Genomic DNA, 16,825 nt, shown 5'->3' on the forward strand with positions numbered 1-16,825 from the left:
AGTTCAAAAGAAGCAATGGGATTTCTCTCGTTTTGAGAAACCTTCATATCCTATGAAGCTCAAACAACATGAACAAAGGAAGCAATTTTCTAAATTTATAGATGTTTTTAAGAAATTGCAAATTAACATTCCTTTTGCAGAAGCTCTAGAGAAAATGCCTTCGTATACCAAATTCTTGAAGGAGATATTATCTAAGAAGTGGAAGCTCACAGAGGATGAACCTGTCACATTAACAGCGGAGTGCAGTGTAATCCTGTAGAAAAACATGCCTCCAAAGTTGAAGCATCCAGGAAGCTTCAGTATTCCATGCACCATTGGCAAGACAACTATAGAGAGAGTCTTATGTGATCTTGGTGCCAGCATTAATGTGATGCCATTAACCCTGATGAAGAAGCTGAGAATTGATGAAGTCAAGCCAACTAGGATGAATGTTCAACTGGCCGACCGCTCAACAAAGCAAGCACATGGTATTGTGGAAGATGTGCTAGTCAAGGTAGACAAATTTATAATTCCTGTTGATTATGTCATCCTTGACATTGAGGAAGATGCCAGTGTGCCTATGATCTTCGGGAGGCCATTCTTAGCAACCTCAGGAGCATTGATCGATGTACCTAAGGGTGAGTTGATAATGCGCGTGGATGGAGAGCAAGCAATATTCAAGGTATTCATAAATGAAGCTCCTTCATTGCCTGCTTCTCAACCTAAGAATCAAGTCAAGTACATTGCGGAGAAAAAGGCTGAGGAAGGGAACAAGAAGGAAGTTCATCAGTGGCAAGAAGGAAGCAAGCCAAAGGTTAAGATGGAAAAGCCCAAGAGTAAGGAAAAGCATGTGAAGACTAAGTTCAAAGTTCCTGAGAACCATCATCCTCATCCACATGCATATGATCATGGAAGGAAACAATACTGGATCAAGAAGATTGGGCCATCAATGGTAGCATGCTTCCAACCACCATAAATCACAAGGAGTACGTCAGGCTCGTGACGTTAAACAAGCGCTAATTGGGAGGCAACCCAATAGTTATTTTTCTGTTTTTATTTTATTTATTTTATTTTCTTAGGATAGTTTAATTTTTAATAAGTCAAGTAAGTAGTGAATTAGTGACCATATGAAAAAATTTAAATCTGGGAATTGTCGCTGTCAGCGCCAATTTGGCGCTAGTAGCGCCACAAGACCAAAATGAGACAGTGAGTTCCACGCTCACAGCGTGGTAACCACGCCATCAGCGTGGAAACCTCACGAAGTACTCACGCCAATAGCGTGAATTCCACGCTGAGAGCGCCATCAAACAAAATGAGGCAGTGAGTTCCACGCTCACAGCGTGAACTCCACGCTTTCAGCGCCAGTGTCCTCACTATTTATCTTGACTTTAGTATTTTCGTTTTGCTATTTTGAGATTATGGTTTGATTATTCCCTTTTTTTACGTACTGAGTTTATTCTGTTTTGACTGTTTAACAAGTGTGTGTGTGTGTGTGTACCATCTGGCAGAATTAGCTTCTTTGACCAGTATAGTTGTTGCTGAGGACAACAACGTTCTAAATCTGGGAATTGTCGCATGCTGTATGCGAGACTTGCTAAGTACTGCGGAACTACACAACGGAAAGGACGTCTAAACATAAATTTTTCTGAAAAAGGGGAGATATTTTAACCTTCAATTTTTTTTTTATTTGTTGTTTTTAGTTAGATTCAATTTTTAAAGAAAAAGAGAATTTTTTTTAGAAAATTCCTAAACAAGCAGTCCCAGAGTGTTCTAAGCTTACGCAGTAAGTGATTAGATTGAGTTAGATGAAGCATGATATCTGTGAGCAATTAATTGTTTTAATCTGAGAATGATGATTGCTCGTTTTTAAAACTGTTTTGGTAGAAATTTTTGGTTAATGCTTGATGTGAAACTTTGAATTGAGATTCTAGTTTGAATTATAATTGTGAGGATTTGTGCCTAAACAGAAATTTTTTTAGAGAGGCCTCACTGTAGTAGTTTCTAGAACTTTAAGTGTTTCTCTGGCTTGCATGCTTTACTGAAATGATAAGGGCATTTTTAATATTGTTAACTTAGAGCCAAACAGCCTACCCATAAGAATTTCCATTGGTAAGCCCCTTTGATACTTAAACAGTTCATTCAAACCTTATGAAAATTACTTAATCCTGTTCCTCTTGACACACCTTGAGAGATTGAATGCTGATCAAAGAAGAAAAGTCAAATTACTTCTCAAAAGGAAAAGTTAAGTAGCTGAACAAGGAAAAGAAGAAAAATTACAGCTCAAAAGAGAAAAGAAAGAAAACATCTGCAAACAAGGAAAGAAAAAGGTAGTGAAGAAAGGGAAAGAATCCCAAGTTTGTAAAATGAGGCAAAGCCTAGAAGAGAAGGAAGTATTGTTAAAATCAGTATTTCAATCTCTCCAATCAGTTTCTGACCAAAAGATTCTCACCCCCAAACCAGGCCAAGTTATAACCTATCAAAGACCTTTTGATCAGTCTATACATGTCAAATGGATTCCTCATTCTTAGGAATTGAGAATAAGTTCAAGCCTATGGAATTCCTACTACACCGATGGATAAGTGTGAAACCCTTAAACACTGAGTGTGATGAGAGTACATTTAAACTGATGAGGAATATTCAAGCTGGAGTCTAAATTCTTGATATAACTGAAAAGCATTATTGGAAATTTTAAACAGAGAGTTATACATGCATAGCAGTCTGAATTCTTAAGATGTTGTGTTCCATGTTTTCACAGAATTATTCTTTGCTGATAACTTTAATCTATTACATTGCTCATGACATCAAAGTTCAAATCTGGGAATTGTTTGATATGCATTCAGCATATAAGGAAATCTAAACCAAAAAGAGAAAGAATGTGATTAAATCTTAAGCAAAAAGGGCAATAATCACTGTTGATCTGTCAAATTCTTAATCAGAGATTGCATACTGATTTTATGTTAATTTCGTAGGAAAAATAGACAAATTGGAGCTAAAGAGGAAAAGCTAAATTGAAGGCCCACGCTCACAGCGTGGGTATGACGCCCATAGAGTGAAGAGAGCCCTTTCACACAGAGACAACCACGCTACTAGCGTGAGACTCACGCTAGTAGCGCCAGAGGTCCAAAAAATAGGCAGAAGCTACCACGCTACTAGCATGGGATTGACGCTAGTAGCGCCAGCCTTTTTCACAATCCACGCTTGCAGCGTGGCAGCCACGCCAGTTGCGTGGTGCTCCAGAATATAGAAGAAAAACTCCCACGCTCACAGCGTGGGAACCACGCTAGTGGCGTGGGAGGTGCAGACAAATCAACTTAAATCTTCGTTTAAATCAGAGACAAGATTACAGTGAGATGCTGAAAAGATTAGTCAAGATTCTCCGCCAGGTCAAAGACTCTATAAATAGAGACTCAGACCTCAAGAGAGAAAACACTTTTGCACAGAGAGGAAGACGGAGGCAGAACGCAGAGCAAGCTTCTTCTCCAATTTTCTGGTTTTATTATTTTATGAATTCCTTTGAATATTTTGAATTGTCAGACATGAATATGTCTGGCTAGTCTTTTTATATTGTGGTAAGGGTCACAACCCTTGATGTGAACCCCTTGTAGTTTGGTTAAATTTATATTTAATTATTTCAAATTGCATTTATTTTATCATGTTCTTCATCTTTTAATTCTTTTAGAATTGATCATTCTATTAGGATTGCGAGGGTTAGGGTTTTCAATAGGAATATTGGGATTCTAGTTCCTGACAAGGGTAAAATAACAGTTCATGTATGCACTAGGGATAGACTACATGAACTGCAAACGTGGAAAATTCACTGTGTTAAAAGATTAACTTGAAAAAGGATTTCTAAGGGATTAAGATTCTAATAGGGTTAATAAAGTTAAGATCACTAAGGGATTAAGGCTTAACTAATTAATTATTAGATGGTGAATTGTTTGATCAATTGGGTAATTAAATATAAATATTAATCAATATTACAAGGTGGGGATCGGAAAGGTGTTGGAGTCCTTTACTGCAATATCTTTTTATATATTTTTCTCAAACTCTCAAACTTTTTACTTTAAGTTTTCAAACTTCTCTTTGAATTATTCACGAAATACTGAATAGTTCACAATTGTTACAAACACCATTACTTTCAAACCAACTCTTGTTCATCCAATAAGAAAGGAATAGTTAAAATAAATTCGGTGCCTCAATCCTCGTGGAGACAATCTCTACTCACTATTTTATTACTTGGTACGATCGGTGCACTTGCCAATTTTACGCAACAACTGCACGGACCAATTGGTCCGACTCTCAGCCAAGAAGCTGAGCATCTCCGCTCGCATCTTACTGTATGTGATATCTCACATCATTCTCCCTAGGCATTCCAACTATGCCATTGTTCATGAGAATGATCTATTCACCATGTGGGCTATTCGCAATCAGCTCCTCATTGACTGGCGCCACACTTTCTGCTGTCAGATGCGAGACGCATCATATGGCTCCACTACCCATCTGCATACCCTATGCTCATTCAGCGTATTTTGGAGCTTAAGGGTGTACCCATGGATGGTGAAGTAAAAAAGAAGCTCATGCCCGGTCACAACTACTTTGGAGAGAAGCTGCTGATGAAGATGAACATCATCCGCTTACATGGTCAGTGGCAATGGGATGATGAGGCCCTGTATGGTGATGCCTTAGCCGACGATATGGATGAGGATTTGAGCACTCTGCAGGCTGCTGATATGCCAACAGATTCCTCTGCTGCTGCGGTTTCGCTTCCTCCGCTGCCATCTCCGCTCACCTCTCAAGGATAGACTCCATATGATATCATGCTTTACCTTCAGCAGTAAGAAGCTGCCCATATTGCCTTTCGTCATGATATCTCTACTCGTCTCACTCGCATTGAGTCCTAACTTGGTCTTGCTTCTCCTGCCAGTGGTGATGGTGCTTCTCGTGACGATCATGCTAAGGGTGATGAGGCTACTGCTTCCTACGAGGACACTTCCAGTGATGAGCATCTTCCTATAGCATCTGGCTCCGAGGATGATTCTTAGTCTAGGGTTGCTTGTTGAAATTTACTTAGCTAGACTATGATTTTTTTTGGACGCTTGTACTCTTTTTGTTTGACGATATGTTTGAGTACTACACGTATCTATTTGATGTATATATCGCTTTTTGCTTAATGATATGCATCGTATTTTCCTTCAAATTTGATCGCACTATTTCATTGCTTGCATGCTTAATTACGATATCTTCTTTATTGGATTACTTGTTTCCTTTTGATGTTGCCAAAGGGGGAGAAATGTGTATTAAATTAAGAAATATTCAATTAATCACGTTGAAAGGTAAATAGGGGGATATATTGAAACTTAATCAACCATACCAGGATCTAAGGGGGAGTATCGAATTTCAAATGAATAAATTTATGCAACACTAACTCTCTTTCTCAATTTAAAGTTTGTCATCATCAAAAAGGGAGAGATTGAAGAATCAGAGTGATGATGTGGTTGCCATGTACTCAAAGTTAATACCTTGATGATTCCACATCTACATAGTTTTGATGATAACAAACAAACTCAAAGAGGAATGCTCAAAGACAAAGCAACATCCAAAAGAAATCAAACAAATGTGAAAGCATGCAAATCAAGCATCAGATCAAGTCAAAGATCTCAATGGTATATTCATTTAGGACTTAGAATTAATATGTAAAGGTGTATATATTCTAGCATTGCATGAGCTCAAGTCATAGATTTAGTTACCTAATCATAAAGTGCTTAAAGAACCTTGATCTAACAAGTCAAACATGCATTTCAAGGTCTTTGATATAACTTAAGCAGCCTTTGCACAATGCAGTCACACTTATTCATGATCCTAATTTGCTCCTTTATTTTTAAAAGAATGCATTTTCAAAGAAATGACAAAATAAATGGTTTGATATGCCCAAAATTGGTTTGGAAAGGAACCTACATGATATAAACACTTCTAGACATATTCCATAACCAATTACATGCTTTCCATGTTGTAAAAACCATTTTTGAATGAAAATAAACTCAGAATTCGTGCAAAAAGTGAGCTGCCATGAAATATCCGCATATTGCACTGAAAATATCCAGATATGTGCCTAACAAATATCCGGATATGTACGGATCAAAACGGCTATAAACAGCTAGTTTTCAAATGAGGTGTCAATATGAATACCCACATCAACAATGATGAACATGACACGACCATAGATCAATTATTGAACCTTTATTACTCTTTCTAGCCTATTATTGCTCATTAATTACTCACTTTGATCATTGCATACACTTGAGCTCATCTTTCTTTTGAAGCTATACACCTATTAGTTCTTCAATTTGTAAAATCTGTACTTTGAGAGTACTTAGCCATTCTTAATCACTTCAATCTTACTTCTTGAATTGAGAGGGGAGTGAACCCTTGTGTAAGTGAAGGAAAAATGTTAGTATCCAAGTAACCGAAGTCTTGGAAGAATATTGTAGTGGTTTGTTGAGCACCCTTGAAGCTCAACCGAATAGTGAAGGTTGACAAAACGGTTTCAGTCTGGAAATAGGTCACAGTGGTGGTGACCGAACCAGGATATATCTCGTTTGCAATATCTCTAACCTTTATCTTTGCATAAGCATTGTTAGATCATTTGAGCATATTTGATTTCATATATTGTCATTTATTGACTTGAATTATTTGCTATTATTTAGTCTCTTTGTGTAGTAAATTATTTGAACTCAAGAAAATCTTTTTCAAAAAGAAAAGTGAGGCATTTACGAAAATATTTTTAAAACTCAATTCACCCCTCTCTTGAGTTTGAGGCTATTTGTCCAACAATACTTACTTGTTGAGATTCAGTACCACAACTTTGATCTTCTTTTCTTCTTCCATGAGTTGCTGTCCTAGTTTTGTTCCTTCTCAGCCTTGATATTGAACCCCTCTTTCCAAGTCTTGCTCCCCTTTGAAATTTCCAGCTAAAGACAATAGAGAAAAAAAGGGAGAGATGGTGATACGAGAGTTTGGGTGAGCGGGGAGACAAAATAAAATGTTTAGTTGAGTAGAGATAGTGGTAGTAGGTGGGTCTAATGAGAAACAAAAGAAAGTGTGAAGGAAAAAAAATCTGAAGTGGGTGGTGATGAGGAAAAATCATGGGAAAAAAATTATTTCAACTACTCCACTACATTATTTTTTTTCTTCTAAAAGTGGGGTCTTACATCTACACCCGTGCAAGAATAAGAATTTTTATATCCCAAATTAACGGTTAACCTTATTTTAATAGTTCTAATTTATTGAATATGTGAATACACATAAATCAATAAATGCAAGTAAAATCAATTAATTATAATAAGTAAGTATTTTTATTCTTGCACGATAAAATTCACCCCTCCCCAATATATATGAATTCGTAAATTAATACAATTCCTTGTAGAGTCGAAGACATTAATTAACTTAAAATTAAAATTGCAAGCGTTTTCTTTTTATAATGACGTGAGAGAGTTGGGCCAATTTCATGTAAGAAGAGTTGAGCTGGGTTGATGATAGTACATAAGAGCCCAACCCAAATGAGCTCTTGCAATGTTTTCTTTCTTTCCAAGCCATACAGAAGTTACTAACTGCTATTAAAACATAAAACGTCTTGTTTCTTTTCTTCATTCTTCGCAGTAACTAAGCACCTCTCTCTTATCTATGAATCTCTCTACTCACTTCTAAACTAACCTACGCTGATCATCAAAGGTACAATGTCTTTATTATCTTCGGATTGATTTTCCCTCTTTCGTTTCTTACCACCTTTTTTTAATTTTTAATTTTTAATTTTTAATTTTTATTTTTAATATTTTATTTTTTATTTTTTATTTTTATTTTTAACTAACCTGTGTGCCCAGATCAAATTTCTGAAGCTCTGGTGGGAAAAGAATAGATTTTTAATACCAAAATAGAAATTTTCTTTCTGGGCAATGTATATTTTTTTTTTCTTTCTTTATTGTTGAAATTTTTGCTGAAATTTTCAGAGGATCGCAATTAGAGTTGCTGGGGTGTGTGACAATTTTGCGTCCAGTTTGTTATTTTTATTTTGAAAGAATAATGCTTGTGGGGTATTATTATCTTGTGTTTGCGTGATTTCGTTTTCAGGTCCATTGGAGTTTGAAGGCATGGCTAAAGGGGTAGATGTTCCTCCCAAGGGTGGATTCAGTTTTGATCTCTGCAGAAGGAATGATATGCTTGAGAAGAAGGGTCTTAAGCCTCAATCTTTTCTCAAGACAGGAACTACTATTGTTGGTTTGATTTTTCAGGTTTGAGTTTGAGTGTTTTTATTTTGGTGATTCTCAGTCATTATCTTACTTTGTATTGGCATGGCCCTTTATTATTGTTATATGATTTGTAAGTAATGAAGCTTAGCACTAAAGGGATTTCATATATATTTTGGGTCTTTATTATAACCAGAAACCACAAGTAGCATACTTTCTTTCCACAACTCAAATTTGAAATTTACTCATACTTCCTGCCTAACCCTTTACTCCTTATCTCGTCTCATTAATTATGACTATATCAAGTGCAAAATGTATGTATTGAGGTAAAAAGATACAATATCAAGGGTAAAAAGATGTACTCAAGGTTGATGTTTGGTGCAATGCAAACCTATTGTCATAGGAAAATCTTATGTTACAATTCGATAAGTATGCGCTTTGCATACTTTTTGCTGCCCCATCATACATATCCTTTGTAGTTCAAATAAATGTCATACAAGCTCCTTTGTGTAGCACCCTATAAAAGGAGTTTTCTAAGTCAATGAAGCTCATGTACTGGTTTCCTTTTGTAGCATTCCATCAAACCCCATAATAGGTATATGCCTCCATCGTTGACCTCCTTGGCATAAAATGATAAAACCAAATTGGTTCTCTGATAGTAAAATGTTAAATTGTATTCTAACATATATGAAAGATTAATTTTCTCTTCTGCATAACATTTAGAAATAATTGGTAATAAATGTAGGCAGGTAACTATTGAGTGGTTTATAGAAAATAAATAATCAACTACCTGTAGAAGTGCTTATCATATTGAACTCAGTAGTAGTTCTTGAGTCTTGGTTTCCAAGTAGTTTTATGGAACTGCATTTGTTGATTGAATATTTATTTTTTAATGTCTGATTTGATAGTATATTCTAATATTGGTGTTTCTCACATAAACAAATTTGCCTCAGGATGGTGTCATTCTTGGAGCAGATACAAGGGCTACTGAAGGACCCATAGTTGCTGATAAAAACTGTGAGAAAATTCATTATATGGCACCCAACATATATTGCTGTGGGGCAGGCACTGCTGCTGATACAGAGGCAGTAACAGGTATTTCATATTTGTTAATATGATCATGTGCTTTTTGTTAGACCTATATTTTTTGGCAGATTAGAGGTAGAACACCTGGGTAGGGGAGGGAGGATAAGTGGTCTAGTGGAGGATTGAATCTTTTGTCACTTTTCATCACATCCAAGTCTTAAAGACTTGGGCCAGCTACAAGCTTGTTGCCGCGTTTTACCTTTTTATTTCATGCCTTACAGCTATTTTCACAGATTAGTTTTCAATTGTCACAATATTGTAGTTGCTGAACATGCAGCAGCAACCACATCAGGCTGCAATTGTGGTCTACAGACTACAATGGTAACAATTCTTGCAATTTAAAACTATGGTCATATGCTAGTGTCTAGGTTTTTCCCTGGTTAATACAGTAGAACTGTTGAAAACGAGAAGTTTGTTCTTTATGCCAGACATGGTTAGTTCACAACTGGAACTGCATCGCCACCATACTGGTCGAGAATCAAGAGTTGTTACGGCACTGACACTTCTGAAGAGACACCTTTTCAAGTTGCGTTTTAGATCTTCCCTCAGGTAAACTTGCTCTCTGCATTAACCTCTTATTCTGACTTTCTAAATTATTGTCCAGTTACCAAGGTTATGTCCAAGCTGCATTAGTGCTTGGCGGGGTTGATGTCACTGGACCTCATTTATATACAGTGAGTTTGTTGCTAAAACTTTTGATCTTTTATGCTCATCTTTCCTTGTATTACATATATATACTTTTGTTTCTTGTGACCTTTTGATGATACTTTTTGCAGATTTATCCACATGGGTCAACTGACTCACTTCCCTTTGCGACAATGGGATCAGGTTCACTTGCAGCAATGTCTGTGTTTGAGTCTAAATTTAAGGAAGGCTTGGCTGTAAGTAAGAACGTTAAGGATCAGAAATATTTTCCTGTTCAATAGAGTTCTGTGATATAAGAATTTTGAGAAAAGACACCCTAAAACTTGTTAGACACTTACATTTGATAATAGTGTAATATGGTATTGATTTTATATTTCCTTCAATGGTATGGTATGAAACCAATATGTGAATTATAAGTTTCTACCAAAGAGACACATTTAATTGATATTAGTGTTGGCTGTGCTATAATGTCCTCAAATTTATTATGTACTTTGTCAGAGTTTTTAACTTGGCATAAAAATTTTGTTCTGTTACAGAGAGATGAAGGAATAAAGCTAGTATGCGAGGCCATATGTGCCGGTATATTTAATGACTTGGGAAGTGGAAGTAATGTTGACATTTGTGTGATAACCAAGGTTAGTGTCCTGAGTTATTTTCTTACGGTAAGAATCTAAAGAATCCAATTTTAATTTTTATGCAAATTCTTATTTAATACTGCACAGGGACACAAGGACTATCTGAGGAACCACCTCCTGCCGAATCCTCGAACCTTTGTCAATCCGAAGGGTTTTACATTCCCCCAAAAGACTGGTTAGTAACAAACCTTGCTAATTTATTACACAAGAGACCATTGAATAACTTTTTGTTTGAAACTTAATGATCTTTGGCATTGGGACATGATTTGGTTAAGTATCACTTGTGTTTTGCTGCATTGTGCAAGCAACTTAGGTCAATGTACATCCTTGACATTTAGAACTGTGAAGTTTTTTCTCATGTGAAATGAGTGATACATGATCTCTAACGTGTTATATTTTGTGGCTGGTACAGAGGTTCTGTCAACAAAGATTACCCCCTTGAAGGAGAAGGTGGAAGTGGTTGAAGTAGGAGATGCTATGGAAGTGTAGTAGCATGATGTTTTGCAAGTAGAATTGATTTTGATGTTTTATATCTCTACTTTTCATTACTTTGACATGTATTTTACCTCAACTGATATATATTCCATTGGTCATTTTAAGGTATTGGTTTCAAATTTTATCTTTTCATAGGCGTCTCTTCTTCTCTTTTCCAATTTTGGCTATAAATTGCATGACACATCAGAACACCAAAGAAAGGAAACTGCTTACAAGATAAATAGGTATAGAGTCACTACTTGATTATTGAATAGTGTTTAATGATAATCTAGTGTAAATGACATAATAGCAATTATTTTAATAACATAATTCACCCTATTGTCATGTTGCAGAAATATAGTGCCTGAGGTTAGTCTTTTAATAGCAAAGTGTTCAAAACCAACAACTAATATCAAAATCCCTCAATCTTCAATGTGTTTTGATTTCTATTTACCATCACTTTCTATTAACTATCCCTCAATCCTTGTAAGAACCCTGGCATCCCAAAAACAATGAACAAAATCATAAATGCTCTTTACTTTATTTAAAAAATTATTTTTTTAAATGGGTTAAGTAAAGTTTTAATTTTTTATAAATAATATTTGTTAACATTTTTAAACACACTTATAAGTGAAATTTAATTTTACAAAATAATTCGTACAAATCAATACAATAAATATATATTAATCTCACAAATAGTACTAACACTAAAACTAACAAATAAAATTAAATATTAATTAACTCTTTTTTATTAAATTACTAAATATATTCTAAATCAGTAAACATATCCACACTATTCTATCTTAAGTCACTAATCATATTCTAAGTCATTATCCTATTTTAATTCATTAATTATATCCTAAGTCACTAGATATTTATTATTATAATTTAAAAATATAGAAACCAGTTAGAAGATTTACTCGAGTGAAAGAGCTCCAAGAGAAAAAATCTAGAGAGAGTTTAGAGAAAATGAAATAATGAAATGAAAATAAGAGTTGCACAAGGCATAATTCACCGCCTCTTCCACCATAATGCACATCACTAGATGCATTATTTTCATAATTGCTTTTCAAACAAAATTATTTTTATAATTATTTATTAAATTACGATATTTAAATTTTTGCCTTATGTATCATTCCTTTTAAAATTACGATAATTATTTATTAAAATTCTGATATTTTCATAAACGCTTAACAAAATGATAAACATGATTGCCTTATGTATCCTTCCTTTTAATTTCCACTACTCGATATGACTAGTGATGTGATTTAATCGCCAAAGGCATTATCAAAATTGAAAAAGAAATACTAAAAAAATAAATAAAATAATGAATAGAAATAAAAAAATAATATTGTAGATGCTTGTTTCGGACACTGTTTGTTTGGGATTCAAACCCATCATCAACACTCGACGTTCCCTTCTTCCTTCTTCCTTCATCGTCCTAATCTCCAACTCGCACCGAAACCAAACATAAACTTCTTCTTCTTCATCACTCTCACTAAAAGACGTCGTTTTTTTACCTCTAAGCCATGTCGTACGACTACCTCTTCAAGTACATCATCATTGGCGACACAGGTTGTTCTTTCCTACCCTCTTTTCTTCACGCAATTGGGTCTCCAATTCTCATTCAAAGTTTGGTTTTTTCTCTGTTGCGGTGCAGGTGTAGGGAAATCATGTCTGCTCCTTCAATTCACCGACAAGAGGTTCCAACCCGTTCATGATCTCACCATTGGTGTTGAGTTTGGCGCTCGCATGGTCACCGTCGATGGCCGACCCATTAAGCTTCAGATATGGGATACGGTAAGTTCTCTCTACTTTTTTTTATTATTTTTAATTGTGTTTTTTTTTTATGAACAATTTTTTAATTGGGTATTTTAAGTTAGGTGAGAATTGACTAAAGAGTATGTACTTGAACACTAGAATGAACTATTTGTATTAATTGGTTTGAATATTTTTCGTAAGCTTGTCTTAATTTTTTTTAGTATGTATGTTTTTTGTTGTTGTCTTGATTGTGTAATAGGTAATGAGATTGTAGGGCCATAATTAGTAATTGTAAGGAAAATTCTGAATCTTGTTAAATCACAAGTGATGCTTTAGGGGTTAGAAGGCAAAAGAAAGGAAAGTGCAAGCTAGTTCAGATTTAAAGGGTTTGACGGATCAACTATATACATGAAAAAAAAATAAAAAAATTAGAATGCTTAAAATCTGTTTTAGGATGAAAAGTCTGTAGTTGAACTTGTTCAAGCAGATATCACACACACAACCTATTATCTGTGTTCTAGGTTAGTTAACGCATCTTTTTGTTTGTGGTACTGGTTAATTTTCTTTATATTTATCAAGCATTCCAATAAGATAGTCCTAAAAGTTTGTTGTCATTCGACCTAGCAAAACTAGTTATTGAAATTATATCTGATAGTGACAACCATTTAGTATAATATTGATCCACACGTTTGTGCTTTTCAGTTTTGTATGGCTGAGCCTGGGATTACAGTGCTTGGCCTTGTATGGTTAGATTAAGTTGATACAGTAATGAATGCTTTCATTGCTCCTCTTGATCAACAACATGAAGGTGTATTTGTTGAATCTGAGTAAGATCAAACAGTCTTATTATTGCTGAGTATAGAATTCTTTAGTCATATACTTTGTCCAAGTGTGGATCCAATGTTTTAGTTTTCAATAACTTCTAAATACTGATGCAGAATGCATTGTTTAACTGTAGGCTGGGCAAGAGTCTTTTAGATCCATCACTAGATCTTACTACCGAGGAGCAGCGGGGGCACTTCTAGTTTATGACATTACAAGGTGGGTGGTGCTATTGTTATTTTGAAATAGAACTCATGGTCTGCACTTCTACTTTTATGCATCCGAGATGTTCAATATGTGTGCGATAGAAGTGAAATGCTGTATAATTGTGCTGTTACGTGTTTGCAAACATTGTGGGCTGAGTGAAGCTTTGATATTGCCTGCAATAGAAGTGAAATGCTGTATAAATGTTTTGTTACGTTTCTATTCTTTTGATCTAGGAGTCTAGAACATTTGTGTCTTAGTTTATTTTCAAACTTCAAAGTTTAAACCATCTTATATGATTTTTCGGTTTTCCAATACCTCATCCGGGGAGCGCTAGTACTGCTAGTTGCAATATGGGGGTCTCTATTTTTTTGTCTGTTTCTAAGTGTATGAATGTATGTGATATATATCCTGCGGGCCTCTAAACAGTGTACTTTTGTTTCATGTAAAACAAAAAAATATTATGTCCTATGCCGTTTCCCTTTTCTTTGATGTTTTTTTTATGTGATGTTGGGGGTTAAATCTGAGGTTTTTTCACTTTTCTAATCATGCCATCAACTGAAAACCAGAATCTTCTTTTGTTGACCAGGAGAGAGACATTTAATCATTTAGCAAGTTGGCTAGAAGATGCTCGGCAGCATGCCAATCCTAACATGTCAATCATGCTCATAGGGAACAAAAGTGATCTGTCTCACCGAAGGGCAGTGAGCAAAGAGGAGGGCGAGCAATTTGCGAAGGAAAATGGACTTTTATTCTTGGAGGCTTCTGCCAGGACAGCTCAAAATGTGGAAGAGGTGATTTATCTCAAATCAATAGCAAGCAAGATACAGCATATGTGCTTTGCAGCCTCAATGATATTGTGATTTTCAATACCCACAATAGTAACTTAGTGCATATTCTGCAGGCTTTTATAAGGACTGCTGCAAAGATTCTTCAGAATATTCAGGAAGGTGTCTTTGATGTGTCCAATGAGGTAATTATCTACTGTGAGTTTCATGTAAAAAGTTATGAGAAATTAGTAGTTGTGACAATATCTTGGACTTTGGTTGTTAGTGCATATTCTTTCATGTGATGTTTTTATCTTGCAAAGAGATTGAGATTGGAGCAGTGGTAAAACTGCTCCTTTATGATTGAAAGGTCACAAGTTCAAATCCGAAAAACAGTCTCTTTGCAAATATGCATAGGTAAAACTGTGCATATAAGGATTGTCATCACCTCTATCTTTGTTAGTCGGGGTTTAATGGAGATTAGTTTTTATTTTTTTTACTGTCAAACTGGATGACCTACCCTTAAGAAATGAATCTATGATTGCAGTCATCTGGTATAAAAGTTGGCTATGGACGTCCCCAAGGTCAACCAGGTGCCAGAGAAGGAACTGTTTCTGCAAGAGGTGGGTGTTGCAGCTGATTGAGAGGAAAAACAATTCTGAAACTAATCCTTTTGTGAATCTATTTCTAGCATTCCCTGTCTCAACCGAGTGTATACTCTTAGACTTGACATGGAACTTTTGGATAACACTACAGTTACATGTATAGGTCTAATCTCAAAGGCATTCTTGTGACAGATTTGACTACATAGTTGTTAAGATCTACTAAATGTTTTAAATGATTGCCTGTGTTGTGTTAAATTCCACTATGAAATTGTTTAATGCCAGGTTTTTTAGTTGCTTATATTCGTTCCATTGTTACTTGCAATAACATATACATGGAGAAATTTTTTAGTAGGTACTCTCTATCGTAGACACTTAATATTAAACATGTATGAAGATGTGTAGCTCATGTTTAGAATTTTATCAATCTTTAAAAAATGTTGTTATACATGTCAACAGTTGAATTGAGTGTCTAAGAGATGATGTGATCAACAACTCCTACATATGAATTTATGTACATGCGTGATTTTTCTTTTATATTATAGTTGTTTATATTTCTTTTAAAAAATATTACTTAACTTTATAATGAATTTAATTTTGATTTATTATTAACTTGAAACTTTTTTACACTCATTGCCATTTTTTTTAACCCATTTTACCGTGACACAATTTGAAGACTGGGATATATTATAATTTCGTTGAACTTCTGTTGACTATCGTCTAATTTTGATTCAGGAGTAACGTAATTTTTTTTTACAGTGGGATACTGTGATTTGACAATTCATTTTATTATATTAATTCTTGACAATTCATAGTGGGATACTGTGATTTGATTTAACTTTTGTATTTTTATATATAAGAGAAATAAAAACAAACTATATGCGACACATACGTCAAGACCACCACATAATCCTTGAGTTGCCAATCCTTTTATAAAAGAAGGGTATACCAAGCCTTTGACCGATGATTCTCTTAATGGGAAATGCATTAATATTATGATTTAATAAAAGAAATTCATTAGCATTTTATGACAGTATTTAAATTTTGTTAAGAGGAGCATGTTTGAATTTTTTTTAAGCTAGAAATTACGTATAAGTTAAACCTAAAAAAAGAGCTTAAAAAAAAAGTTAAAAACTGTTTGATAATTACATAAATTTTTTAATTCAAAAGTACATATTTCAAAAAAACTATCTCTCTCTATTTTTATAACTCTTCGTTATAAAAAAAGCACATAATTCAAAAAAAACATATAAGAGTTTAAAAAAAAGTTCCTCCTAGTAGCTTTTAGCTTTTTTTTTTCATTATAAAAGAAAAAAACTTTTCATTACAAGAACTTTTTTCAAAATTTATTTGACCTAATTTATGCTTAAAAGTAACTTCTAGCTTAAAAAAGAAGTACTAAATATAATTAACAATACATCTTACTTTGTCTATTGACGTCCACAGAAAAAAAAATGTTTAATTTTAATGAGTTATTATAAATTTTTTTAATGTATTATTACATAATATAATATTCACTGATCATTTAATGATTTTAACAACTTACATGTTTTATGTTAATTGCACATAAATTAAAGGGGACGGTTATACTTATCATCAAGTAAGTTTAT

At 34.5% G+C, this 16,825-nt stretch overlaps 2 protein-coding genes across 3 annotated transcripts; both read left to right on the top strand.

Annotated features, from left to right (window-relative positions):
* Positions 1 to 7,632: 7,632 nt before the first annotated feature.
* LOC133316781 (proteasome subunit beta type-7-A-like) lies at positions 7,633 to 11,186 on the top strand. Of its 2 annotated transcripts, none has more exons than XM_061519454.1 (9): positions 7,633 to 7,707; positions 8,104 to 8,264; positions 9,173 to 9,314; positions 9,734 to 9,830; positions 9,910 to 9,979; positions 10,082 to 10,186; positions 10,487 to 10,585; positions 10,673 to 10,760; positions 10,998 to 11,186. In XM_061519454.1, the coding sequence occupies exons 2-9, from the start codon at positions 8,124 to 8,126 to the stop codon at positions 11,072 to 11,074; spliced, it is 819 nt and encodes a 272-aa protein (XP_061375438.1). In that variant the 5' UTR covers positions 7,633 to 7,707; positions 8,104 to 8,123; the 3' UTR covers positions 11,075 to 11,186. The 2 variants fall into 2 exon arrangements, with proteins under 2 accessions (XP_061375438.1, XP_061374846.1); XM_061518862.1 differs by lacking the exon at positions 7,633 to 7,707 and adding an exon at positions 7,757 to 8,006.
* A 1,248-nt stretch (positions 11,187 to 12,434) lies between these two features.
* Positions 12,435 to 15,495, top strand: LOC133318142 (ras-related protein RABB1b). The gene is made up of 6 exons (XM_061520405.1): positions 12,435 to 12,634; positions 12,720 to 12,859; positions 13,779 to 13,861; positions 14,436 to 14,640; positions 14,751 to 14,819; positions 15,161 to 15,495. Exons 1-6 carry the CDS (start codon positions 12,589 to 12,591, stop codon positions 15,251 to 15,253), a joined length of 636 nt encoding a protein of 211 aa, XP_061376389.1. The 5' UTR covers positions 12,435 to 12,588; the 3' UTR covers positions 15,254 to 15,495.
* Positions 15,496 to 16,825: the final 1,330 nt, after the last annotated feature.

This window comes from Gastrolobium bilobum, unplaced genomic scaffold (genome assembly GCF_033153095.1).
Source record: "Gastrolobium bilobum isolate Gb01-03AN ecotype WA unplaced genomic scaffold, APGP_CSIRO_Gbil_v1 utg4904, whole genome shotgun sequence".
In the NCBI taxonomy this organism is placed as follows: Eukaryota; Viridiplantae; Streptophyta; class Magnoliopsida; order Fabales; family Fabaceae; genus Gastrolobium; species Gastrolobium bilobum.